The sequence below is a fragment of the Cervus elaphus genome, chromosome 4 (genome assembly GCF_910594005.1).
Source record: "Cervus elaphus chromosome 4, mCerEla1.1, whole genome shotgun sequence".
Taxonomy (NCBI): Eukaryota; Metazoa; Chordata; class Mammalia; order Artiodactyla; family Cervidae; genus Cervus; species Cervus elaphus.
The window spans coordinates 45,602,558-45,630,442 of NC_057818.1; the positions used below are offsets into that span (position 1 = coordinate 45,602,558).

At 44.6% G+C, this 27,885-nt stretch overlaps 2 protein-coding genes across 4 annotated transcripts; one reads left to right on the forward strand and one right to left on the reverse strand.

Annotated features, from left to right (window-relative positions):
• Positions 1 to 8,750: 8,750 nt before the first annotated feature.
• LOC122690799 (major allergen I polypeptide chain 1-like) lies at positions 8,751 to 10,432 on the reverse strand. Of its 3 annotated transcripts, none has more exons than XM_043897764.1 (3): positions 10,282 to 10,432; positions 9,868 to 10,055; positions 8,751 to 9,382 (listed from the first exon to the last, which is right to left on the reverse strand). In XM_043897764.1, the coding sequence occupies exons 1-3, from the start codon at positions 10,295 to 10,297 to the stop codon at positions 8,933 to 8,935; spliced, it is 654 nt and encodes a 217-aa protein (XP_043753699.1). In that variant the 5' UTR covers positions 10,298 to 10,432; the 3' UTR covers positions 8,751 to 8,932. The 3 variants fall into 3 exon arrangements, with proteins under 3 accessions (XP_043753699.1, XP_043753705.1, XP_043753696.1); XM_043897770.1 differs by having other exon boundaries at positions 8,751 to 8,911; positions 10,192 to 10,307; XM_043897761.1 differs by having other exon boundaries at positions 10,192 to 10,307.
• Positions 10,433 to 15,343: 4,911 nt separating this feature from the next.
• Positions 15,344 to 21,223, forward strand: LOC122691999 (major allergen I polypeptide chain 2-like). The gene is made up of 4 exons (XM_043899134.1): positions 15,344 to 15,349; positions 18,563 to 18,650; positions 19,163 to 19,347; positions 20,990 to 21,223. The coding sequence occupies exons 2-4, from the start codon at positions 18,584 to 18,586 to the stop codon at positions 21,089 to 21,091; spliced, it is 354 nt and encodes a 117-aa protein (XP_043755069.1). The 5' UTR covers positions 15,344 to 15,349; positions 18,563 to 18,583; the 3' UTR covers positions 21,092 to 21,223.
• The last annotated feature ends 6,662 nt before the right edge of the window (positions 21,224 to 27,885 follow it).

Below are 27,885 nucleotides of genomic sequence, written 5' to 3' on the forward strand. Positions count from 1 at the left end.
TCTATGTTCATTTTCGCTTCCTCTGTTTGCAGGTTTCTTCAGTGTCTAATTTCTTCCCTAACACAAGAGGGTGAAGGTGATCACTTATTTAGACTCACTTTTTCACTTGTGTTGTGGGGAGGGAGGGATACTGCAAACAAATATCACTGGCCGTGTGTGGGGAGTGCTCGCAGTGTATGGGCCACACTGGATTTGCCCCAGCTCAAGGCAGTGTGCGCTTCCAGGGTCTGCACTGCTCAGGCTCCAGGGTGTTCTGCTGCGGCACTGTCCAGAGTGGGCCCTGCGTTTCTTGCACTTCCCAGGTCTCATCCACTCAGGTTCTCAGGTACTCTGCAAGGGCACAGACTCATTTGCATGTGTGTTTTGTGCCCTTGCCAGGTCTGAGCAGCTCAGGAGACCAGGTGTTTGGTGAGTGTACTGTCCCAGGTGGGCTGAGCATCTTAATCGTCTCCCGTGTCCCAGTCACTCGGTTTCCCGGGTGCACCATGAGAGCACCGTCTCAGGTGTGCCATGTGTCTCCTCTGGGGAGCTAATCTCAGGCTGCAAACCTCCTGGCTGATGTCAACTGTCCAGGATCCCAGGAAGACATGATTAGCAATTGGGAGTCTGCTTACAGTTGGGTGGAGGATTCCAGTCTCTGGGGCCAAGGTTGGAGCAGCCCCTTGCTTTCCAGCTCTGGCTGTCCTTGCCTGCCTCTCAGCTTCTGGCCAGGGAGAGGGGACTCTACGAAGCCAGCTAGCTCTCCTTTGGTATTTGCTTAATCCTTTGCTCTGTGAGTAGACTACGCTGCATGTTAGAGCCTTTCATGGGAAAGTTCTCTCTCTCTCTTTTTTTTCTCTCTCTGGTGATTCCATAGTTTGGGTTGCTATCTCATGTTAGCTCCCTCAGATTGTCCTCAGGGCCTTCAGGCCCACTCCTTACCCTAAGCACCGATTGTGCAGCCCATGCCTCCCTGTCCAGCCCCTGCTCGCTGGTGGTAGATGCGAGCGTCTGGGCTGCTTCTCCACTGGCAGTTGCATTTAGGCATCTATTCTGTGGGGTTTTTTTTTTTCCCCTGCTAGTTATGTTGCCCTCTGAGATTCCTAAACTCCCCACAGACCCGCCTGTGAGAGGGTTTCCTACTGTTTGGAAACTTCTTCTTCACTACTCCCTCCCCAGGATGGGTCTCCACCCCTAAGTCTTTTGTCTCTTTTTTCATCTTTTATATTTTGTCCTACCTCCTTTTGAAGAGAATGGCCTGCCTTTCTGGGTGCCTGGTGTCCTTTGCCAGTGTTCAGAAGTTGTTTTGTGGAAGTTGCTCAGCATTCAAATGATCTTTTGATGAATTCATGGGGGAGAAATTGGTCACCCTGTCATATTCCTCTGCCATCTTGGGACCGCACCCCCCAGCTTACTTCTAGCGGCATGAAATGGGTAGTCGCATTACCTTAGGAGACTTATGAAATTACAAGGATGGGACAAGGTTTTATCCCTATTTCCTAGGGTCTAGGGTATTGTCAGACTACAGTCAGCATGGCCCATATGAAGTGTGGCATAAGTGGTAAAATGTCTCTACCCTCTGGAACAGAGAGAAGAACGACAGGACACTTCTCTTAGGAAACTATGCAATTTAGTCAAGTATTTAAAAAAAAAAAAAAAGTACACTGTGAAGCTCTAATTTTCCACCTGGTGAAGCTATGTGCAGGTATGCTGGTGCTGAATGATTTCAAGCTTTTACCTCTGTGAAAAAGAAACACTTTTTTTCACAGAGGTAAAAGCTTGAAATCATTCAGCACCAGCATACCTGCACTACAGAAAATATTAGAGGAAGGTCTGCAGGAGGAGTGGATGTAGTGCAAGGTGGAAATCTAAAACTGTACCAGAGGAGGGAGAACATGGACGATTGTCAGTCTGAGGATATGTATCCATATCTTTTTATATCTCTAGCTCTATCCCTAATTTAGAGAGAATTTAATACATTCACAGTGCATTTTCTTGGACTAAAATATTCAAATAATACATTCAAGAGCAGATTAAGTACAGTTGTTGAGAAAATCAGTAAATTGTAATTTAACTCAAAGAAAAATATCCCAAATAAAACAGAGAGACAAAAATGTAATAAAATATGAAAAAGTTTGTAAGAGATAATACAGGACCCAGTGAAAAGACTCTCAGTATGTAGATACTGAAATTACTGGTAGGAGTCCTGTCTCCTGCCTAGAGCTGAGTGACAGGAGGACTCCCAGGGAGCAGTAGCTGCAGTTGTGAGCCCACAGCTGTGGGCATGGAGTAGGTCAGCAGGGATGTTGGCCTCAGTACACTGGGCAGCCAGCGCTGCTGCTTTTGTTCCTTCTGCCCTAATTGTCTCAAGGATGGGTCTGGCTGGAGGGACCTAAGGGACCAAAGCAGAGGACACTCAGTGAGCTCCTTAAGGTAAAAGGGCATCCTCTGGCAATACCTAGATTGGGCTGTACCAGCAAAGCCGAGTGGGGTTGCCTGGATGAGATATTAGCCAGCCTCCTGGGCATCAAAACAAATCCTTAGCTGTATCAGGAGAGAGTGTCCTTTTAAAAAAAAATTGGAGGATAGTCGTTCTGCGGTGTTGGGTTAGTTCCTGCTGTACAGCAAAGTGAATCAGCTGTGGCATGTGTGCTCAATTGTGTCTAAGTCTTCATGACCCCATAGACTGTAGCCCATCAGGCTCCCCTTTCTGTGGAATTTTCTAGGCAAGAATACTGGAGTGGGTTGCCATTTCCTTCTCCTGGGAATCTTCTCGAGCCAGGGATCTAACCCTCCTCTCTTGAGTCTCCTGCATTGGAGGGCAGATTGTTTACCACTGGCATCACAAGAGAGGAGGGAACTAGCTGTATATTTACATCCATCTGCCCCCTCCCCCGCCCCCATTTAGATTTCCTTCCCTTTTAGGTCACCACAGAACACTCTTAGAGTTCCTATACAGTATACAGTAGGTGCTATACAGTAGGTTCTCATTAGTTACATATTTTATACATAGTATCAATGTATGTCAATTCAAATCTCCCAATTCATCCCACCCCCTCCTTGGTACACATAAATTTGTTCTCTGTGTCTGTATTTTATTTCTGCTTGCATTAAGATCATCTATACCATTTTTCTAGATTCCACATACATGTGTTACTATACAATACTTGTTTTTCTCTTTCTGCCTTACTTAACTCTGTATGACAGTCTCTAGGTCAATCCACTTCTCTGCAAATGACACAATTTGTTCCTTTTTATGGTTGAGTAATATATGTATAGCTTTATACATATGTATATGAAGATGTATATATATATATCTTCATTTTTTACAATAAATTTATTTTTTGGCTGTGTGAGGTCTTAGTTTCAGCATGCAGGATCTTCGTTGCAGTATGTAGGATCTTTCTTTACATTTTGTGGGCTTAGTAGTTACAGGGTGTAGTCTCAGTTGCTGCACTACAGGTGGGATCTTAATTCCCTGACCAGGGATCCAACCCAAGCCCACTGTTCTGGAAGGTGGGTTCTTAACTACTAGACCTGTACCATATATTCTTTACAGGAGTAAGTGTGGTGACTTAGAGTGATAAAACTACAGTCATCTGTTGCAGAGTCCTGGAAGCACCCCAGGGTTCTACTTGGTATATATTTAGTTGAGAAGTCTGCAGTTGGTTTGGCAGGCACAGGAGGCATGGAAATTGCAATACCTGAGGCAACAGTGGTAGAGAGACTCTTAGAATGTTTGCAACAGCAATTATTATGCAAAAATATACAAGTATTTCAGCATTTTTCAAACCAAAACAAATGCACTGGAAATAACCAGCTGAAAGTCAGCTCTTCCTGGAACCCATCCCTGTTTACACATGATCCTACCTTTGCTGACATCATTCACCTCCCTCATCAACCTGAACCTTTGGGAGCCATATATGAGACGGAAAAATGATAGGATACTGAAAGAGGAACTCCCCAGGTCGGTAGGTGCCCAATATGCTACTGGAGATAAGAGGAGAAATAACTCCAGAAAGAATGAAGGGATGGAGCCAAAGCAAAAACAACACCCAGTTGTGGATGGGACTGGTGATAGAAGCAAGGTCCGATGCTGTAAAGAGCAATATTGCATAGGAACCTGGAATGTTAGGTCCATGAATCAAGTCAAATTAGAAGTGGTCAAACAGGAGATGGAAAGAGTGAATGTCGACACTCTAGGAATCAGCGAACTAAAATGGACTGGACTGGGTGAATTTAGCTCAGATGACCACTATATCTACTACTGTGGACAGGAATCCCTTAGAAGACATGGAGTAGCCATCATGGTCAACAAGAGAGTCCAAAATGCAGTACTTGGATGCAATCTCAAAAACGACAGAATGATCTCTGTTCGTTTCAAATGCAAACCATTCAATATCACAGTAAACCAAGCCTATGCCCCAACCAGTAATGCTGAAGAAGCTGAAGTTGAACGGTTCTATGAAGACCTACAAGACCTTTTAGAACTAACACCCAAAGAAGATGTCCTTTTCATTATAGGGGACTGGAATACAAAAGTAGGAGTAGGTTGCCATACCCTCCTCCAGGGAATCATCCCAACCCAGGGATCAAACTTGGGACCCCACACTAAAGGCAGATTCTTTACTGTCTGAGCCACCAGGGAAGCCTAAGAATACTGGAGTGGGTAGCCTAACCCTTCTCCAGGGGATGTTGCCAACTCAGAAATCGAATTGGGGTCTCCTGCATTGCACCACAGTTCAAAAGCATCAGTTCTTCAGAGCTCAGCCTTCCTTATGGTCCAACTCTCACATCTGTACATGACTACTGGAAAAACCATAGCTTTGACTATATGAACCTTTGTCAGCAAGGTGATGTCTTTGCTTTTAAATACCTTGCCTAGGTTTGTCAGAGCGTTTTTTTCCCAAGGAGCAAGTGTCTTTTAATTTCAAGGCTATGTCACTATCTGCAGTGATTTTGAAGCCCAAGAAAGTAAAATTAGCTACTGTTTCCACTTTCCCTCCTTCTATTTGCCGTGAAGTGATGGGACTGGATACCATGAGTTTAGTTTTCTGAATGTTGAGTTTTAAACCAGCTTTTTTCACTCTCCTCTTTCATCAAGAGGTTCTTTAGTTTCTCTTCACTTTCTGCCATTCAAGTGATATCATCTGCATATCTGAGGTTGTTGACATTTCTCCCAGAAATCTTAATTCCAGCTTGTGATTCATCCACCTGGGCATTACGAATGATTTTCCCTGCATAAAAGTTAAATAAGCAGAGTGACACTATTCAACCTTGATGAACTCCTGTCTCATTACTGACCCAGTCCATTGTTTCATGTGTAGTTCTGTTTCTTCTTGACCTGCATACAGGTTTCTCAGGAGATGGATAAAGTGGTCTGATATTTCAACCTCTTTAACAATTTTTCACAGTTTGTTGTGATTTACACAGTCAAAGGCTTTAGTATAGTCAAAGAAACAGAAGTAGATTTTTTCTGGAATTCCCTTGGTTTTTCTATGAGCCAACATATGTTGCCAATTTGATCTCTGGTTCCTCTGCCCTTTCTAAACCCAGCTCATACGTCTGGAAGTTCTCAGTTCATGTACTACTGGAGCCTAGCTTGAAGGATTTTGAGCATAACCTTACTAGCATGGGAAATGAGTGCAATTGTACCATAGTCTGAAGATTCTTTGACATTGCCCTTCTTTGGAATTGGAATGAAAACGCACCTTTTCCAGTCCTGAGGCAACTACTGAGTTTTCCAAACTTACTGACCTACTGAGTACAGCATTTTAACAGTATTATTTGGGATTTTAAATATTCAGCTGGAATTCAATCACCTCCACTAGCTTTGTTCAGAGTAATGCTTCCTAAAGCCCCCTTGACTTCATACTCCAGGATGTCTGCCTCTAGGTGATTGACCACACCATCGTGGTTATCTGGGTCATTAAGATTTTTTTTTTTTTTATCATTCTGTATATTCTTGCCACCTCTTCTTAATCTCTTCTGCTTCTGTTAGGTTCTTACTTCTTCTGTCCATTATTACGCTCATCCTTGCATGAAATGTTCCCTTGATATCTCCAATTTTTTGAAGAGATTTCTACTCTTTCCCATTCTATTGTTTCCTCTGTTTCTTTGCATTGTTCATCGAAGATGGCATTCTCTTCTCTCCTTGCTATTCTCTGGATTGTGTTGGCTATATCTTTCACGTCTCTTCTTTCCTCAGCTATTTGTAAATCCTCTTCAGGCAACCACTTTGCCTTCTTGCATTTCTTTTTCTTTGGGACAGTTTTGATCACTGCCTCCTGTACAATGTTACAAACCTCCATCCATACTTCTTCAGGCATTCTGTCTACCAGATCTAATCCCTTGAATATATTTGTCACCTCCACTGTTTAATGAATCATTAGGGATTGGATTTAGGTCATATGTGAAAGGTCTATGGATTTTCCCTACTTTATTCAGTTTAAGCCTGAATCTTGCAATTATGAATGCTTTGATACTTTATTTACTTTTAATTCTAGCATAGTAGCTTTACAATATTTGTTGGTTTCTGTCATACATCTACATGAATCAACCATAGGTGTATACATGTCACCTCCCTCTGGAACCTCCTTCCCCCCTCCCACCCCATCCCACTCCTCTAGGTGAGTATTTCAATTTTTAAAACATATTTTCTGCATCTGTTGAGATAATCATATGACTTTTCTCCAGTATTCTGTTAATATGTGGACTTACTTGATTGACTTTGAATTGTAAGCCAAACATGCATTCCCAAGGGAAACATCACTTTGTCTTTATGTGCTAATTCCTTTATGTGCTGCTGGATTTGATATCCTAAGGTTGTGTTAATTTTTTATATATATTTATTTATGAATTGCATCAATCCATAGTTTTCCAGTATAATATATTTCCTGAGATTATATGAAGTGAGGGATGATTCATACAGCTGCTGGTGAATTCAGGGTGGCCTAGGTGGAAATGAGTGGGGTGTCTATGATCTCAGATGGAAATTCATGTGAGAATCAGAGAACAAAAGCCACAGCTTTTTGACAATTGCCTTCCCACCCATCTGAGGTTTGGATGTTAGACAGAAAAAGATTTGGGTGAAATCAGATGCTCCCTTTTCTACTAACCCAGATTAGATAAGGGTGCTGTAGATTGAAGGAAGGCAGGGAGAGGGGAGGGGATGGGTGGGCAATATAGAGGTGTCTTCCCAGCAGCCCCAGGGAGCTCTGTGCAGCTGAGCAAGAGCAGGAGGACCTATCTGTCTGTCTGTCCCAGGAGCACCAAATGCCCCTTACTTGTCTTTGCTGCATCCTTGGATAGATCCCCATAACACCTGTACACTCACTGCAGAGCAGGGTGAGTCTATATTCAAGACATTATAAGAATCACCTAACTCATCAGGGTGTCAACTGTCCTTTCAGAAGCTCTGGAGCTTTTACATCAGTTGGCTGGGGGTGGGGTGGAATATACATCCTGAGTCAGATAATGAGAAGGGTCCCTGCCCCAGAACCTGCTCACACCAGCTCAACTCACCTTAGCTCCCACAGAGGCAGGTCTCCATCTTAGAAGAGCCCCCAGACAGAGCCTGGTGGGGGTGGAGTGGTGGGCAGAGACAAGGGCCCAGTGTCACCCAGGGCAAGGAGACCTCCCCTGCACCCACCAGGGTCCCCTCCACAGGGAGAAGCAGCAGCTCTGGATCACCCTGGGGACCTGTACTAAGCCTCCTCACCATGAGGACCTTAGAGAGTCCCTGTCCTAGACCCAGCCCTGTGGGGTAAACCCAGCCAGACTCTTTTCTGGAGGGGAGCTGTTGGGTGGGAAGAAGCTCTTAGAGAGCGGGTGGGATCAGGTGAAGAAGAATCAGACAGCATGAGCATGGGGCCAGGTTCATGGGCAGGCAGCAGAGGCACAGGAGGAGCAAGAAGTCCCAGACCCCTGGACGTGCACTCTGAGCATGAGACCCAACTCAGTGTGTGTTTATGTGAAAGCAGCTGAGTCCACAACTGGGGGTTTGGATTTAGGATAAACTAAGGCCTAAGCACGTGAACCTTGACCCTTGGTTCTTCCTCTCCTGTCAGGAGTTTAGGAGAGGGGTCCCTTCTCACCCATTATTTTACTTTGGTTGTAGTTCAATTTTGTTAATGGAAACCAGAGGCCCAAAGAAGGACTATAATATGTGCACAGTCACAGGGTGAGTTAGCCGAGGTCGTCTCCCCAGAATGGATGGGTGGGGGAAGCTATGTCTCTTCAGCAGATGCTTTACCTCCTCTAGCCTCAGATTCTCCCTTGTAAGATGAGGATGATTACTCCTACCCCTCGAGATTGCTGGGAGGAAGAAATTTGGTGGATGATGCTTATGACCTGTGGGTCCTGTTGACAGAAGTGATCAGACACTCTGGCTGATGTAATGATCATTAACCCTCCCCCACCTATTGAATTTGTGGAGGATCAACATTTGGTGGCTCAGACAGTAAAGAATCCACCTGCAAAGCAAGATCCATGAGTCCAGAAGATCTTCAGGAGAATGGAATGGCTACCCATTTCAGTATTCTTTCCTACCTGGAGAATTCCATTGACAAGGAAGCCTGTTGGGCTACAATCCATGCGGGTCACAAAGAACTGGACATGAATGAGCGACTAACACTTTCACTATATTTCAGCATCTCACATCATTGAAATTCAGCTGCAGGTGGAAGGCACACTGGTGGTCTCCACTGTGGCCACGTCCTCCCTCTCCCCAACCTCCAAAGCCCAATCTCCAGTGAGTAAGCACTCTGTTGTGAATTGCAAGGCCTTTTATTTCTGGTATTACCTACTCAGACACAGACATGGTGGGTTGCTGACACTACTTAGTGATCAGCCAAGTGATTTCCTTGGGCTCCTGGCAGGGACAGTTCCATCAGCAGAGAGAACTTGAGTATACTTTATTCCGTAAGAGAAGGTGCACAAATCTCGTGAGGCCTCAGGGGTGGATGAGATGTAAAGCAGCTCTGAACACAGGGGAGGGGCCTGCAGGCTTGTTTGGAGGGAGGCCTCTGGATGTGAGCAGGTAAAGGTGGATATGTCCCAGGGAGTTTTCTTCCAATGGAACAGAGATTGTGGGGTCTCCCTGGAGGACTGAGGGCAGTCTTCTGGGATAGAATGGGAGACACTGCTGAGGACCACCTTGCAGGGCTCTGGAGTGACTCCTGGGAGTCTTCAGAGATGAGCTGACCCCTGTCTGCTTCCTCCCTCTAGCCCTTATACACTTAAGAGTTGAAATAGCTGCTTGTCCCACCACCTCTACGGCAGCAGAGAGAGGATTCACCGTTATCCTCGATTCTGGGCATCCCAGGCCTGGGGAGGGCAGGAGGGCAGCTTTTGGAAGCAGCCTCCTCTTAGGGCATGTGAGGCATAAATGTCTCTTTGAGGTCTAGGGAACAAGGAGAAATGTAGGGTTTAGGTGGGATGGAGTAGGAACTTAAAGCAGGAGGGAAAGAACTGATATTTGGAGAAAGGAAGGACTCAATGCGAATGGATTACAGAAGATTCCAGTTCCTCTGCTGGAGAGGCTGGAGTCAAGGAGGCCAGTGCTGAGGGCCTAACTCCAAAGGCAGGTGGCATCACAGAGTCAGGAGGGCCTGGAGGGTCCCAGGCCTGTGACCAGGCAGAGCTGAGCAGTCAGGGCCAGCTCAGGAGCTCCAGGGCTAGACCGAATTTTCCTGCAGGATCCTTCCCCACCCTGTGGGTGTCAGCCACATCCTCTCTACCTCCTCATTCATGAGGTTCTTTCTGCTCTCAGGTTCTCAGGGAAGAGCCAGGGTGGAGAGGAAATGATCCCCCCACCTCCCAGTGCCCTGAGCAGATGCCTGACACCCCTGTCCCCACACAGGCACATCCACACACAGCCTCACCTACCAGGACGCTGAGAGCATTCTGCTTATCCTCTTCTGTCAACTTCTCATCAACTCTGCCCTTCAGCCTTCTGGCATTGGCCACTATCGCACTGTTTGTGTTGTATTCTTTCACTTTAGCAATGTATTCGTCAGGGGTTCCCTTCACAAAGAGGTAAACATCCTCCCTCACTGCTGGGCAGATGTCACAATCTTAAACAGAGAGATAAGGGCACACTCCTTGAAAGGCATTTATCAGAACACACTCTTCCCTTCCCCTCCAGACATGCTCAGTGCTGCCCTGCGAAGGTGTCAGAACCCCTGGGGAGCCCAGGTCCCAGCCACTCACTTCCACCCACGATGAGGAGCAAGGCAGTGCAGAGCAGCAGGAGAGCTCCAGCCCGCCTCATGGTGCTGGTGGCAAGTGCTCCCTACTCACCTGGAGCCCTTTTCATAACACGTCCATGTCCTCACCCCAAGGGATCTTGTGTCAGATGCTTCCTTTTCCCGAAGATCCTGCCAGGCCACAGCCTGGTGTTTCCCAGGTCTGCACAGGAGGAGCTGTGTGTGTTGGCAAGATGCTAGTCCTTGAGTCCACAGAGGGCACTGGCTCAGCCTCCTCCTCCTGGAGGGCTCTGGGGGAGGGGCAGCTGACACAGGAAGCTTAACAACTGAAAATCCCCAGGTTGACTAAAAAGGGCAAAAATGCTCAAAAATCAGGCCTCCTGAATGCTGGCCTATGAGAGCCTGTCGGAACAACACATGATCTTGAAGACAGGCAGGTGTGGACTTTATACTCTGAGCTTAGGAATGGTCTCACAGGGAGTAAGTGCCAGGCAAGTCAGAGCACAAGGCCTGACCCCTTGGTCAGGCTCTCTGGTGGCTCCTGCCCCGCCCTGCTGTTATCACTGTTTCCTTAATCTTGTCAGTGGCCTCTGTTGGGCCACTTCCCCAAACCAGTTTCTGGAGACTGGAAACCTCTTTTATGTGCTGGCCCAGAAATTTCTAGTTTTTTCTTGACCAAGTCCCTCCACCTGGCAACCTTGATAGCATCTCATTCTACACAGAAATATTTTCTGCAACTTCTTTCTTCTTTTCTTTTAATTGAGACTTTTTTGTGTGCATTGGATTATACATGATTTAGAAGATAATGATAGTTTCAGGAGGACAACAAAGGGACTGAGCCATATATATGCACATGTATCCATTCTTTCACAAACTCCCCTCCTATCCATGCTGCCTCATAACACTGAGCAGAGTTCCCTGTGCGATAGTGGTCCTTGTTAGCCATCCATTTTAAATACAGCATCGTCCATCCCAAACTTCCTCACTCTCTCTCACCTTTCCCCTGGCAACCATAAAGTTCATTCTCTAAGTCTGTGAGTCTGTTTTTGTTTTATAAATAACTTCATTTATAGTATGTGGTTTTAGAAAGTGAAAGTGAAAGCGAAAGTGAAGTCGCTCAGTCCTGTCTGACTCTTTGCGACCCCATGGACTGTAACCTACCAGGAACCTCAGTCCATGGGATTTTCCAGGCAAGAATACTGGAGTGGGTTGCCATTTCCTACTCCAGGGGATCTTCCTGACCCAGGGATCGAACCTGGGTCTCCCAAATTGTAGGCAGATGCTTTACCGACTGAGCTACCAGGGAAGTCCATGTGTTTTTAGATGCCACATATAAAAGGTGTCATAAGATGTTTCTGCTTCTCTGTCTGACTTTCTTCACTCTGTATGACAGTTTCTAGGTCCAACCATTTTCTGCAACCTCTTTCTACTCTTGAGTGTCTCTGTACTGTTCCCCCCATCTCCTCTCCAGAGCTCCCACTTGAGGAAAAGCCAAGCCCCTTCTAGGCCACAGTCTCTGGGCCAGTTGCACAACCAGCCCCGCACTGCTGCTGCCTCTGTGACTTTATCCCTGCCTTTCTCTCCTCCCTCAGTGCCTCCTGTCTGCTCCTTGACCTGACCAAGTGTGCTCCTGCAGCAGGGCCTCTGCAAGTGGAGCCCTCCTGGCCTGGAGGCTCTTCCTCCAGTGGCTGCATGATTTGTTCCCTCATCCTCAGATGTCTTTAAGTATCACAGGGCACAGATTTCCCCATATCTTGAGCCCTTATTTCAAATCATGCTGCCTCCATCCTCCCCCCCATGGCCCTCTGTCTTCTCCCCCTGCTTCATCTTCGCCCAGAGCACTTCTTCCTGTGGGGTCACTGTCTTTCACTCCCTCTTAGGTGAGGAAGGGCTGCAGGAGAGCGAGAGCTGCGCTGTGTGCTGCTGCATCCCAGGACTAGGTGAGGGCCCAGGTAGATGTTGCACAATGTTTGTTAGAATAATGGCAGGAATATTCCATTTCTCTGGCATCAATAAATGAGAATAGTTTTAGTTTTATTTACTATAGGATGTGCTTATGAATATTGCCTGGGAGAAAATAAATAAGGTAAAGATGTAAAATATTTCATAAGTCAGAATCAAATAGCTTTTGGCTGGAGGCACCTGGCTGTTATTTCTGAGTCACCTGTGGTGGATTAAAGTTTACTGAAGACATGATCTGAAGTTGGGACACAATGTATGACCACAGTCAGAACTCTTATGCCAAACAGGATTCACATCCGGTAACTGCTCTTGGCAAAGAATCACCAAGTACTGAGCTGCAGTGTCAGCTGATTTCTGTGGAGCCCCTCCTTACCATGGCTCCTGCTGCCTGGGGGGGGCCACTGCTCTGAAAGTCACCCCATGAGGGGCTCAGGTGGCTGCAGATGTGTCTCAGAGATTCCTGGGCAGGAAGGTGAATACCACAAGGCCCAGGCTGCACATGCTGGCTCTTTGTCTGTGGCAGCAGGACTTCTGTGTGGTGGGACCCCTGCCCATGGATCCCATGCCTTCTGTCCTTCAGAAGACACTGCCCCCAATGCCTTCTGCAGCTCTGTAAGGAGAGGAGCCAGGGATTAGAATGCTGAGTAACACAGGTGGCTGCTATAAATCCAGCCAAGTGCCCTTCTGAAGGTGCTACAAGATCCTCTGAGATGTCCCCGAATTGTGGGGACATTTGGTGACATCAGGGTGAAGAGTTGGTCAGGGTCAATGGAGGAATGCCGCTGATGTGGCCCTTTCCCAATGTAGGTTTTTTTTTAATGTCTTTTTAGTTGGAGTATAATTACTTTACAATATTGCGTTGGCTTCTGCCATTAAACATGACTCAGCTGTAAGCATAGGTATGTCTCCTGCCTCTTGAACTTACCCCACCTCCCACCCCACCCCATCCATTTAGCCTGTCACAGTACCACGTTGAGCTTCTTCTGTAAATTTGTTATTAATAACATTACATTTGGAATAATTTGTGATGTATAGAGTAGTTGCAAATATTTGTCGAACCTGAGAAACAACATTGGAACATTACTTCTAACTGAACCTCATACTGTATTTGGATTTCACCAGATTGTCCATTAATGTCACTTTGGGTTCCAGGATCCAACCCACAACTATACACACTGCATTCATTGTCCTGTGTCCCCAGTATCCTCTCCTCTGTGGATTACTCATTATCCCCTACTCTGTTATGGCCTTGATCGTCTTGAGGGGAACTGGCCAAGGATGGTAGAGGGACTGAGTTTGTGTGCTGTTGTTCTCACAACATAGAGTGGATTCAGACTTTGGGTTTTGAAGAAGAAACCACACAGGAGAAGTGCCCTTTCATCCCCTTTCATCAGGGTACACAGGACAGCAGTGTGTCTTTCCACTGGAAATTATTGTTTATGTGTTTGCCAAGTTTCTGCACTGCTTCCCCCTTCCACTCCTCTTCTCTCTGGAAGGTGAAGTCGCTCAGTCGTGTCCAACTCTTTGTGACTCCGTGGACAGTAGCCCACCAGGCTCCTCCATCCATGGGGTTTTCCAGGCAAGAATACTGAAGTGGGTTGCCATTTCCTTCTCCATCTCTTTGGAAATGAGTTCCTAAGTCTAGCCCATGCTCAGAGAGGGCAGGGCAGTAATTTCCCCCTCCTGCATGGGATGATCTACAACTGTTATTCAGGATGTTTCTGTAAGGATTGGTTGTCTCCTCTCCCACATTTATGTAATCATATAGTAATGTAATCATTCAACAGATCTTTGAAGGAGGTCACCATTATCTTCATTACCTCCACCATAGTTTGGCCCCAGGTAAATAACAGGGAGGAAATACAGCTCCACCCATCATAAGAGAATTGGATTCAAGATTTACTGAGCATGGCCCTACCCATCAGAACAAGACCCAGTTCCCCCCTCAGTCAGTCTCTCCTATCAAGAAACTTCCATACGGCTCTTATCCTTCTCCATCAGAGGACAGACAGATTGAAAACCACAATCATAGAAAACTAGCCAATCTGATCACATGGACCACAGCCTTGTTTAACTCAATGAAACTATGAGCCATGCTATGTAGGGCCACCCAAGATGGACGGGTCATTGTGGAGAGTTCTGAAAAAACGTGGTCCACTGGAGAAAGGGATGGAAAACACCTCAGTATTCTTGCCTTGAGAACCCCATGAACAGTATGAAAAGGCAAAAAGATAGGACACTGAAAGAAGAACTTCCCAGGTCAGTAGGTGCCCAATATGCTACTGGAGATCAGTGGAGGAATAACTCCAGAAAGAATGAAGAGATGGAGACAAGCAAAAACAACACCCAGTTGTGGATGTACTGGTGATGGAAGCAAAGTCCAATGCTGTAAAGAGCAATATTGTATAAGAACCTGGAATGTGAGGTCCATGAATCAAGACAAACTGCAAGTGGTCAAACAAGGGTGGCAAGAGTGAACATCGACATTTTAGTAATCAGTGAACTAAAATGGACTGGAACGGGTGAATTTGACTAAGATGACCATTATATCTACTACTGTGGGCAAGAATCCCTTAGAAGAAATGGAGTGGCCAGCATAGTCAACAAAAGAGTTCAAAATGCAGTACTTGGATGCAGTCTCAAAAATGACAGAATGATCTCTATTTCCAAGGCAAACAATTCATTATCACAGTAATCCAAGTCTATGCAGCAGACAGTAATGCTGAAGAAGCTGAAGTTGAACGGTTCTATGAAGACCTACAAGACCTTCTAGAACTAACACCCAAAAAAGATGTCCTTTTTATTATAGGGGACTGGCATGCAAAAGTAGGAGTCAAGAAACACCTGGAGTAATGGGCAAATTTGGCCTTGCAGTACAGAATGAAGCAGGGCAAAGGCTCATACAGTTTTAACAAGAGAATGCACTGGTCATAGCAAACACCCTCTTCCAAAAACACAAGAGAAGACTCCACACATTGCCATCCACCAGATGGTCAACACTGAAATCAGATTATTATATTCTTTGTAGCCAAAAATGGGGAAGCTCTATATAGTCAGCAAAAACAAGACTGGGAGCTGACTGTGGCTCAGAACATGAACTCCTTATTGCCAAATTCAGACTTAAATTGAAGAAAGTAGGGAAAACCTCTAGACCAATCAAGTATGACCTAAATCAAATTCTCTATGATTATACAGTGGAAGTAAGAAATAGATTTATGGGACTACATCTGATAGACAGAGTACCTGATGAACTATGGATGGAGGTTCATGACATTGTACAGGAGAGAGGGATCAAGACCATCCCCAAGAAAAAGAAATGCGAAAAAGCAAAATGGCTGTCTGAGGAGGGCTTACAAATAGCTTTGAAAAGAAGAGAAGTGAAAAGCAAAGGGGAAAAGGAAAAATATACCTATTTGAATGTAGAGTTCCAAAGCATAACAAGGAGAGATAAGAAAGCCTTCCTCAGTGATCAATGCAAAGAAATAGAGGAAAACAACAGAATGGGAAAGACTAGAGATCTTTTCAAGAAAATTAGAGATACCAAGGGAACATTTCATACAAAGATGGGCTCAATAAAGGACAGAAATATTATGGACCTAACAGAAGCAGATGATATTAAGAAGAGGTGGCAAAAATACACAGCAGAACTATACAAAAAAGATCTTCACGACCCAGATAATCACGATGGTGTGGTCACTCACCTAGAGCCAGACATCCTAGAATGTGAAGTCAAGTGGGCCTTAGGAAGCATCACTACAAACAAAGCTAGAGCAGGTGATGGAATTCCAATTGAGCTATTTCAAATCCTAAAAGATGATGCTGTGAAAGTGCTGCACTCAATATGCCAACAAATTTGGAAGACTCAGCAGTGGCCACAGGACTGGAAAAGGTCAGTTTTCATTCCAATCCCAAAGAGAGGCAATGCCAAAGAATGCTCAAACTACTGCACAATTGCACTCATCTCACACGCTAGTAAAGTAATGCTCAAAATTTCCCAAGCTAGGCTTCAACAATATGTGACCCATGAACTTCCAGATGTTGAAGCTGGTTTTAGAAAAGGCAGAGGAACCAGAGATCAAATTGCCAACATCCACTGGATCATCAAAAAAGCAAGAGAGTTCCAGAAATAGATCTATTTCTGCTTTATTGACTATGAAAAAGCCTGTGACTGTGTGGATCACAACAAACTGTGGAAAATTCTGAATGAGATGGGAATACCTGACCACCTGACCTGACTCTTGAGAAACCTGTATGCAGGTCAGGAAGCAATGGTTAGAACTGGACATGGAACAACAGACTGGTATCAAATCGGGAAAGGAGTACGTCAAGGCTGTATATTGTCACCCTGCTTATTTAACTTATATGCAGAGTACATCATGAGAAATGCTGGGCTGGATGAAGCACAAGCTGGAATTAAGATTGCTGGGGAAAATATCAATAACCTCAAATATGCAGATGACACCACCCTTATGGTAGAAAGTGATGAAGAACTAAAGAGCCTCTTGATGAAAGTGAAAAAGGAGAGTGAAGAAGTTGGCTTAAAGCTCAACAATCAGAAACCAAAAATCGTGGCATCCGGTCCCATCACTTCATGGGAAATAGATGGGGAAATGATGGAAACAGTGTCAGACTTTATTTTTGGGGGCTCCAAAATCACTGCAGATGGTGACTACAGCCATGAAATTAAGAGACACTTACTCCTTGGAAGAAAAGTTATGACCAACCTAGACAGTATATTAAAAAGCAGAGACATTACTTTGCCAACAAAGGTCCATCTAGTTAAGGCTGTGGTTTTTCCAGTGGTCATGTATGGATGTGAGAGTTGGATTTATAAACAAAGCTGAGTGCCGAAGAATTGATGCTTTTGAAGTGTGGTGTTGGAGAAGACTCTTGAGAGTCCCTTGGACTGCAAGGAGATCCAACCTGTCAACCCTAAAGGAAATCAGTCCTGAATATTCATTGGAAGAACTGATGTTGAAGCTAAAACTCCAATACTTTGGCCACCTGATATGAAAAACTGACTCATCTGAAAAGACCCTGATGCTGGGAACGATTGAAGGCAGGAGGAGAATGGGAAAACAGAAGATGAGATGGTTGGATGGCATCACTGACTCAATGGACATGAGTTTGAGTAAACTCCGGGAGTTGGCAATGGACAGAGGGGCCTGGCGTGCTGCAGTCCGTGGGGTCACAAAGAGTCAGAAACAACTGAGTGACTGAGCCGAACTGATATGTATATCAGTATGGACCGATACATATTACTTTATACTTTGGGTTATTATCTAATTCTCTTTTATTTATTTTGTCTTCAAACTGTTTCCAGTTTGGCCATTGGGAGTTTCTCAGACTTTTCTTCTAGAGTTTTTAAGGACTATCTCAAATTGTTTGTCCCAACAAACTGCTTTGGTAGCATGGAAGGTTGAGTTTGTCTCTTTTTTTTTTTTTTTTTTTTTGAGTTTGTCTCTTGAGAGAGTTTGCACATATGCACTGCCCCCTGTGGTGGACCCAGCCCTCTGGGCCTTATATCCTCCATCCCCAGTGTCCTGTAGGGCTGTGGACCTCAGAGCATCTGCCCCAGGAGATAAACTCTACAACCCCACAGCTACTCCCTGATGCCTCTGGATAGACTGCAGTCCAAACATCTCTTGAGACCAGGTTCATACTGGAGGAGGGCGGGACAGCCAGGAGAAGGGAAAAGACTGGAGCCACTAGGGGTCTAGAACATAGAAACTTTCTCTCTTGAATATTTGAGGAAAGCTGGTGGCATGATTCAAAATTACAGAATTACCAGCCCCTGAAAAAACCCACATGGACTTAAGTCCTAAGAGTTCCCGGATCAGAATGATTCAGAGTCCAAGGCTACTGTCCACCATTCATCAGGGCCCTGTCTAGAGATATTTGGGAGTTTACCATATTTGGGGGCTTCAGTAAGATGTTAAGATATTCAGGGGCTTCAATAAGGCCCAGTGCAGCATTCTTATCCCCAGGACTTAAATTTGTCGAAAAAAGGAAGGATTCTGGATGAACTTTTTTCTACCTGACAGTGGTGTAGAGCTGTCCTTGGCCCTCCTGTGATTCCATCTGCTCAGTTTGAGAGAGTGCTGCCCTTGGAACCACGATGGGCTGGGGGATGGATGCTCAGGAAAACAGATGATGGTTGGGGGTGGGACAACAAAGCACTTGGCTCCAAATGAAGTCAGAAATGTCAGCTCCACTTGGTCTTTGGCAAAGATATCCCCACAGGTCCTCCAGCTCTGCTCTCAGAGTAGGATGGTGTTCCACAGTAAACACCCCAAGGACCTAGGGAGCCACCTGTACCAGCTGCATGATCACAGGCCTGTGGTCCGTCTGGGAGAGATGTGGGCTGGGCTCAGGAAGCTTGTGGTTTATAAAGCAACAGAAACCCTGCCCAGAGCACTCCAGCTGCCGCCACGATGAAGGGAGCACTGCTTCTGCTGGCCCTGCTGGTGACCAGAGAGCTGACCTTTGAGACGCGTGAGGGTAGGAAGGAGGTTCTGGATGGCCCTCCTGATCCTTGCCTGGTGCCGTCTCACTGCATCTTCCCCAGTCCTGTCCAAGCTGCCTCAACAGACAGATTCTGAGGGCAGCTGGCAGATCAGTGCCCAGGAGTCTGGCACAAACTCCCTGAGGCTTCCAGTCTTTGAATGGAGGGGGTGGTGTGGAGCTGGATGGGTCATTATCTGCGCACACCCTGGGGGATTTGTTTAGGGTAATGGTGCTCATTGGAAGGGAGGAAGTAGGCTAGTATACCTGGGAGCGGTGGTCAAGGGCAGAGGGATCTCCAGGCCTGGCCCCTCTTGCGGCTCCCTCTGCTGGGACTGCCTCGTAGGGAAGGTTTTCTGTCTGGGATGTAAGCAGTCCTGGGAGAGGGTGGGTCCCTGTGGCAGGTGAGTCTGAAGTTTTGGATGTGTGAGTTCCTATCAGGTGGTAGGAAACAGGAACCTTCTACCTTGGTTATTCTTGTGACAAGGTGTTTTCTGTTGTGCCTTCAGCCGAAGCCTGCCCTGTTTTTTATGGAGTCCTTACCACTGTATCCCTTGTATTACCACCGCCATTGTTGAACAACACCCTCGATTTGGTTGGAGCTACTGATGCAGAAAAATTAGCACTACAAGAAACTCAAGATTGCTTCGCTGAGAGCGGACTTGTGAACAGGTTGAATCATCTGAGAATCACGGTAAATCTACTCTTCCCCAGCTCTCACATATGCATAGTGCAGTATGTCACATGGTAATAGATTATGCAGTCTTGGGATGTATGACAGACAAGAGCTATTATTAAAGAGCTATTAACTACATAAACCTTTGGTCCACCCTACAGCACCTTAATGGGCTTCCCTAGTGGCTCAGTGTTGAAGAATCCACATGCAACGCAGGAGACATGGGTTCCATCCCTAAGTCATTTAGATGGGCTGGAGTAAGGAATGGCAACCCATTCCAGTATTCTTGCCCAGAAAATCCCATGGACAGAGGAGCCTGGCAGATTACAAAGAGTCAGACATGACTGAAGTGACTGAGCTCTCATGCCCCCACAGCACCTATAATATGCAAGTGCAGTCTGCCTGCACATCCAGCCTCTTGTTACTGAATACGTCTGTATCATGTCAATCAGGTCACAGAAAGAGGACTAATATCAGTGCAATAGGCCAAGTATGTTGACTCATGTGTTTTTTTTCCCTTCAGTTTTGGAGCCAGCATTGGAGGAGTAGAATTTTAATATTTGGCAGGAAAGGAAGCATTCAGCTCACACAAGTGTAGTTTTGTCAGCTCTATTTTGGTGTAGGTGATTTACTCCCTAAGTCATGCCCAACTCTGCAATCCCATGGACTATTGCCTCCCAGGTTCCTCTGTCTATGGGATTTTCCAGGCAAGAATCCTGAAATAGGTTGCTATTTCTTTTTCCAGCAGATCTTCCCAACCCAGAGATCAAACCCATGTCTCCTGCTTGGCAGGCAGATTCTTCACCGCGGAGCCACCTAGGAAGCCCCAGCTCTATTTTAGGAATATTGAAAAGGAGCCCCTGCCTTAAAAGTCTCTTTCCAGCCTGGGACTCCCTGGCTTTGTGAAGTTTCTGGCCTGTGGTCTTGTCACCTCCTTTTGTTCCCACTCCGTTGGCCATTGCTCGGGCTGATAGCCCCATTTCCACTGACATGGTCTCCATGTCTACAAGCCTGATTTTCCACTGTGGTGTTTTGGTGCCTGAGGCTCCTGAGGAAGCTTCCAGGTACCTGTGACTGCTCGCCTGAGCTAGCAATATATCTACTGACAGCCTATCTTTTCTTTCTTGTTCTTGTCAGACAGTATTGGAAATTGTGAATAGTCTGTCCGCATATTTTTCTGTAATGAAGTGTTTAAAATGAGAAGTTTGCCATGAGTAGAGTTTCATTCACTAGTAGAAGCTCACAGGACACACGGGGTTGTTTACAACACCTGCATGCACATTCTGTCCATGTAGCACTCCTGACAGAAGAGGCTCAGGTGCAGGAGGTGTGACCCAAACCCAGACTCTGGCACCTTGCTCCTACCTCAGGACCAGTCCTGGCTGCGCCCTGCTGACCCTTGCCATCTCCTCCCCTTCCTGACTTGGCTGGTGGCTCTGTCTCACTCATGATGCCTGTGTCTGGACTGTTAGGGAGCCATCCTCCCCCTGGTGCCTGCTGGCAGCCCCCTCTCCAGTGGTGGGTCTGTGGGCAGAGGTTCTTGCTGGGGGTGGGGCTGAATCCCTGAGGGTGAGGCATGAGGTGTGAGGTGATCCTGGGGAGACAGGATAGCCCGGGTATGGGCTCATATCCTGTCCCTCCTCCTCTTCCTCCCTTCCAGCTTTCCATCATCTTCAGTAAAGATTGCACCGGCTATAAGGTGTCCTCAGTGGTGAACACTGCTTTAGGATTAGGTCTCAGTCTGACATCTTTGGTGACATAATCTTTGCCAAGGATGCCAGCCTGCACTTGCACTTCCTGCCCTGTTCTCCTCATCTGAAGCTGGAATCCAGACACCTGTCCCACCTGATGTGGTCTGTATCAGTCTGACTCTAATTAAATAACTGCAGCATTGCTCAGTGTGCCCAGTGTGTGTGTTTGTGCTATGGGAAGGATGTGAGGCAGGAGGTCTTGGCAGATGGTGAGAAGTGACACATGTGATCATTGAGAGCATGGGGACCAGGGTCAGACAGAATGATGGTAAACCTAGGCCCTGTCCCTGACAAGCTGCAGGACCATAGGCAAGTTTGTTGCAACTTTATCAAGTCATTCTGTCATCTGTTGAATGGGGATTGTGTATCAACATTAAGCAAAATAACATGTACACAACCCCTCTACTTCAGCAGCCTGGAAGGATTAAAGTGTTGCCCATGGCTACAGATAGCATGTCTCCCACTCTGACCTTTAGCACAATGGCAGAGCCTCTAATCCTTTAACTGTCCCTCTGGTTATTGATGGGTGTCTCAGGCAAAGACTGAGCAGCTTCATCACAGGTCCCTTCTCCCTCCCAATGGCATTCCCTATTTTCTACATCTTAGGTGGGTGACTTGTGAGGAGCCAGCATTTCTTCAGGAACACTTAGTACCACTGCTGTTTTTGGTCCTGCCATGGGGATCAGGACCCCCATGAAGTGTTGAACCAGGAAGAAGGGAGTAGATGGAAGAAGCTACCCGAGTGGGAATGTTGTTACCATGGAAACATCTCATGCTGTAAAGTGCGAACTACAGAATGTGCCACATGGGAACGCATCCTGAACCCTCTAGCCTACTTCTAAGAGCATGAATAGGTAGTTGCATTACCATAGGAAATTTGCAAGGCTCCAAGAAATAGCCTAGGTTTTATCGGTTTCCTAGGGTCTAGTGCAATGTCAGGCTACAGTCAGCATGACCCACATAAAGAGTAGCATAACTGGTAAAAATCTCTCTATCTTCTGGCCAGGTAGGCATAATAAAATCACATGCTGAGAGCTGAACTTGGTACTTGGGGCTAATTGTCCAGAACCTTGAGTCCTGACTCTTCTTTGACATGCTGGCTGGACTGAGGTATTTAAATTCACCCATTTACTCTTTCTACACCTTGGCTTTTACATCTATCAAGTGCTGGATGCTCTCTAGACCTTGTATTAAAGTGTTCAAGTCATACTATAAAGGTCTAAACTTTTTTGAAAAGTACAAAATAAAATTTTAATAGACAAAGAGATAAATCATATACTTGATGAGATGAATTGACATTGCAGAAATGTCAACTATTCTGATATTCATCTACATTTATTTTTGTTTACTCCCCCAAACTAAGTTCTTGAAATCAACCAAAAGTGCAACTGTTAGTTGCTCACTCATGTCCATAGCCTGCCAGGCTCCCGTGTCCATGGAATTTGCCAAGCAAGAATACTGGAGTGGGTAGTGGTTCTCTTCTCCAGAGGATCTTCCTGACCCAGGGATCGAACCCAGTTATCTTGCATTGCAGGCAGGTTCTTTACTGAAGCCACCAGGGTAGCCTCCAAGGAAATTTCAAGAAACAGGAAGTAAAAGGAGGCTTGTTCTCACCAGTTATTTCAACAAAATTATAAGTCTGGTTTTAGTGGAAGAATAGATGCCTGGTCATTGTGACAGAAAACATATGGATAGAGTCAAAGATAATTTAAGATATAATAACAGTTTTTTGAATCATGAAGAAAGAATGAATTTTTTTTTAATGGCATTGAGAAAATGGCCAAACATTAAAAAAATTAAATAGACCTGCCAAGCCTTTTCCTGTGAATTTATGGATTAATGATTTAATTGCCATAGTTCCAATGGTTAATTATTCATTAATCACAACTGGTTTCTCTGTGTTTTTTTTTTTCAGTATAACATTCATGATATTATGGTGGAGCCTTCTCAGCTTCTTTATTGTTATTTGTGTCCTATACCTAGGATTATTATGTTTGTATCTCTTTTCTTTTTTATATATCCTCACTTTCTTAGTGATATCAAGCAGCTTTATTCCAACTTAATCTATAATTTTTGAATTTAAATCTTCAGCACCAGTACTGAAACATTGCAAAGCACATTACAGACCCTCATAAATATTTGCTAAAATAATTAATTTTTTTAAAAGTTCTAAAATTTTCATGAGGATCAAATGTACATGGAATTTAAACAAATGAAAGGAATATGAAAGGGAACTTTCACCAGATTAAAGATATCATGTCCATTTAAAACTAGCCATCAGCTTAATATAATCCCAATGAAAATAACCACATGATTTTTAAAATAAAAATTATTTGGTTGTGCTGGGCCCGTTTTGTTGCACACAGGCTTTCTCTAGTTGTGGCGAGTGGAGGCTACTCTTGGTGGTGGTGATTGGGCTTCTCACTGCAGTGGCTTCTCCTGCTGCAGAGCACGTGCTCTAGGGCACTAGGGTTCAGTAGTTGTGGCATGCAGGCTCAGTAGTTGTGCCTTATGGGCTTAGTTGCTCCTCAGCATGTGACATCTTCCTCAACCAAGGATCAAACTTGTGTCCCCTGCATTGGCAGGTGGGTTCTTATCCTCTGTACCTCCAGGGAAGTCCAACCACAATGATTTTTTTCCTGAGGGAAAAGATGTACTTTATTCTTACAAAATTGACCTTATCATATGACCCAGAGTTCCCTCTCCTACATTTACACTCAAAAGAAATGTAAATTGATTCTCAAATAAAACCTACTCACTGATGTTTATAGCAGCTTTATTCAGGTTTCAGTGTATCAAAACTGGAAATCGTCTAGGTGTCCTTCAGCTAGTCAACAGATAAACAAAGCAAAGCATGTCACATTCCTCCAATTGAATATTACTTGGCAATAAAAAGGAACAAATTATTGGCACATGTGACAACACAGAGGAATCGCAAAAGTATTATGATGAGTAAAAGAAGCCAAACTGAAAAGACTATAATTATATGGTTCATTTATATGCCATTTATATTTATTTTATATTTGGAAAGATAAGAATAGCTGTGAAAACAGTTTAGACAATAAGCCAGCCACAGAACATTCACCAAACTCCCAGTTCTCTGAAAGATATAGAATAAAGAACAACCCATTCCTAAGTTGTTTTTATAGGGACCATGAAAACTGTTGGGGCTTCCCAGGTGGCACTAGTGGTAAAGAACCCACTTGCCAATGCAGGAGACATAAGAGACTCAGGTTCGATCCCTGAGTCAGGAAGATCCCTTGGAGGAGGGCATGGCAATCCACTCCAGTATTCTTGCCTGGAGAATCCTATGGACAGAGGACCCTGGCAGGCTATAGTCCATGGGGTCACCCAAAGTTGGACACAACTGAAGTGACTTTGCACACACAAAAACTGTTGCCACAGATACATAACCAGAAGATGGGCGATGCTTGGAATTTCACCTTGATGCTAACCAACTCACGAGTTGTGCAAGAATTGCTCATGCACCCTGCAGCAACCCCTACCCCCCACACACTGTTCCTTAAAATCTTTGTCACCTAGGAAGAATATACAATGGAGTAAAGACAAACTCTTCTGCATGTGATGATAGGAAAGCTTGACAGCTGCCTATAAATCAGTGACGTTAGAACCTACTCTCATACCATACACAAAAATAAACTCAAAATGGCTTAAAGATTTACATATAAGACATTACACCATAAAATTCCTAGAAGGAAACATAGGCAAAAACATTCTCTGACATAAGTCATATCATTATTTTCTTAGGTCAGTCTCATAAAAGCAAAAATAAACAATTGAACCTAATTAAACTTAAAGGCTTTTGCACAGCAAAGGAAACCATAAACAAAATGGAAAGACAACCCACAGGCTGAGAGAAAATAGTTGTAAACAATGCGACTGACAAGGGCTTAATTTCCAAAGTCTATAAACAGCTCATATACCTCAGTAACAAAAATACAAACGACCCAATCAAACAATGGGCAGAAGACTTAAACAGACATCTCTCCAAGGAAGACATACAGATGGCCAATAGGCACATAAAAAGATACTCAACATTGCTAATTACTAGAGAAATGCAAACCAAAACCACAATGAGGTGCGACTTCACACCAGTCAGAATGGCCATCATTAAAAAGTCTACAAATAACAAATGTTGGAGAGGATGTGGAGAAAAGGGAACCCTCCTACACTGTTGGTGGGAATGTAAATTGGTACAGTCACTCTGGGACTTCCACATTGTGGAAGTTCCTCAAAAAACCAAAAATAGAATTACCATATGATCCAGCAATTCTATTCCTGGCCATATATTTGGAAAAAACTGTAATTCAAAAAGACGCATGCACCCCTGTGTTCACAGCAGCACTAGTCGCAATAGCCAAGACATAGAAGCAACCTGTATCCATTGACAGATGAATGGATAAAGAAGAAGTGGATTGTATATACAGTGGAATATTACTCAGCCATTAAAAACAAAATAGTGCCATTTTCAGCAACATGGATGGAATCAGAGATTTTCATACTGAATGAAGTAAGTCAGAAAGAGAAAAACAAATGCTGTATGATATCACTTATATGTAGAATCTAAAGTATGACACAGACGAATTTTTTATAAAACAGAAACAGACTCACAAACATAGAGATTTGTGGTTGCCAAGGGGGAGGGAATGGGGGAGGGGTGGGCGAGGAATCAATTGGGAATTGGGATTAGCAGATGCAAACTACAATATATACAATGGATAAACAATACAGCTCTATGGTATAGCACAGGACACTATATTCAACATACTGTAATAAACCATAATGAAAAAGAATATATATATATAATATAATATATATATATATATCTCACTTTGTTGTACACCAGAAACTTAAGACAACTTTGTAAATCAACTATATTTCAATAAAATAAATTAAAAACAAATAAAACCTTTTTCTCCACACAAACAACTTGGAGATGGTCTTTGGACATTAGTGCAATTTCCCCAGGTTGCTGCTTCCTGAGTAAAACAACTTTTCCTTTTCCACCAATACTTGTCTCTCTAGTATTGACCTTTCCAACAGTGAGCAGCTAAATCTGGATGAGGTACTGGCCCCCTCCTGTTACACAGACTACACACACAGTCATGTTTACTGTGGGAAGTGCAGCAGAGCTCCATACTTGACCATCTGCCAAGTCATCCAACATACCTCCCCCATTTCCCCCATTATGGCCCTGTCTGCATTTTTTTCTCTTCTCACTGCTCAAATATACTGTAGCCCAAAAAGTCGACTTCAGTCCACATGTATTTGCAGAGAAATAATATTTGTAGCTTCCAGGTAATTAGGTGGAAGCACTGTGTGTGGAATTGACAAGGCTTTGTGCGTCTTACTTTGTAGCTTTGTGAAGCACTCAAATAAAATGTCTGTAAATATTTTTGTGATTGGTTGCAGACTACACACCATGGAAGGCTTCGTGTGTCCCTTTGAGAGGAGCAAGATCCTATCCCTTCATGGAGCACAACTTCTGAGGGCTTCTTGAGGGGTATCTAGGCTTTTGCCGAGAAAGCGGAAGTTGATCAGAAGTGTCTGACTCTTGGCAACCCCATGGACTGGATTCTCCAGGCCAGAATACTGGAGTGGGTAGCCTATCTCTTCTCCAGTAGATCTTCCTGACTCAGGAATTGAACCAGGGTCTCCTGCATTGCAGACAGATTCTTTTTAAAATTTATTTATTTAAATTGGAAGCTAATTACTTTACAATATTGTGGTGGGTTTTACCATACATTGACACAAATCAGTCACAGGTGTACATGTACCCCCCCCGTCCATCCCCCATCTCCCAGTCCACCCCAACCACCCCCCTCCCAGTCCCAAACTCCCAGTCCCACCTCCCTCCCCATCCCATCCCTCTGGGTTGTCCCGGTGCACCGGCTCTGAGTGCCCTGTTTCATGCATGGAACTTGTACTGGTCATCTATTTCACATATGGTAATATACATGTTTCAATGCTATTCTCTCAAATCATCCCACCCTCACGTTCTCCCACAGAGTCCAAAAGTCTGTTCTTTACATCTGTGTCTTTTGCTGTCTTGCATATAGGTTCCTCCTTACCATCTTTCTAAATTCCATATATGTGCGTTAATATACCGTATTGGTGTTTTTCTTTCTGATTTACTTCACTCTGTATAATAGGCTCCGCTTTCATCCACCTCTTTAGAACTGACTCAGATGTGTTCTTTTTTTATAGCTGAGTAGACCAGGAGCTGACTGTGGCTCACATCATGAACTCCTTATTGCCAAATTCAGACTTAAACTGAAGAAAGTAGGGAAAACCACTAGACCATTCAGGTATGACCTAAATCAAATCCCTTATGACTATACAGTGAAAGTGAGAAATAGATTTAAGGGACTAGACCTGATAGACAGAGAGCCTGATGAACTATGGACGGAGGTTCATGACATTGTACAGGAGACAGGGATCAAGACCATCCCCATGGAAAAGAAATGCAAAAAGGCAAAACGGTTGTCTGAGGAGGCCTTACAAATAGCTGTGAAAAGAAGAGAAGTGAAAAGCAAAGGGGAAAAGGAAAGATATTCCCATTTGGATGCAGAGTTCCAAAGAATAGCCAGGAGAGATAAGAAAGCCTTCCTTTCAATGCAAAGAAATAGAGGAAAACAACAGAATGGGAAAGACTAGAGATCTCTTCAAGAAAATTAGAGATATCAAGGGAACATTTCAGGCAAAGATGGGTTCAGTAAGGGACAGAAATGGTATGGACCTAACAGAAGCAGATGATATTAAGAAGAGGTGGCAAGAATACACA

Coding starts and splice junctions, on each gene's coding strand:
- LOC122690799 (XM_043897761.1), bottom strand. CDS start 10,252: ATGAGGCGGGCTGGAGCTCTCCTGCTGCTCTGCACTGCCTTGCTCCTC. Junction 10,056..10,191: donor GCTCCTCATCGTGGGTGGAA/GTGAGTGGCTGG, acceptor TCTCTGTTTAAG/ATTGTGACATCTGCCCAGCA. Junction 9,383..9,867: donor AGAATGCTCTCAGCGTCCTG/GTAGGTGAGGCT, acceptor CTTGTTCCCTAG/ACCTCAAAGAGACATTTATG.
- LOC122691999 (XM_043899134.1), top strand. CDS start 18,584: ATGAAGGGAGCACTGCTTCTGCTGGCCCTGCTGGTGACCAGAGAGCTG. Junction 18,651..19,162: donor GACCTTTGAGACGCGTGAGG/GTAGGAAGGAGG, acceptor TTGTGCCTTCAG/CCGAAGCCTGCCCTGTTTTT. Junction 19,348..20,989: donor TGAATCATCTGAGAATCACG/GTAAATCTACTC, acceptor CCTCCCTTCCAG/CTTTCCATCATCTTCAGTAA.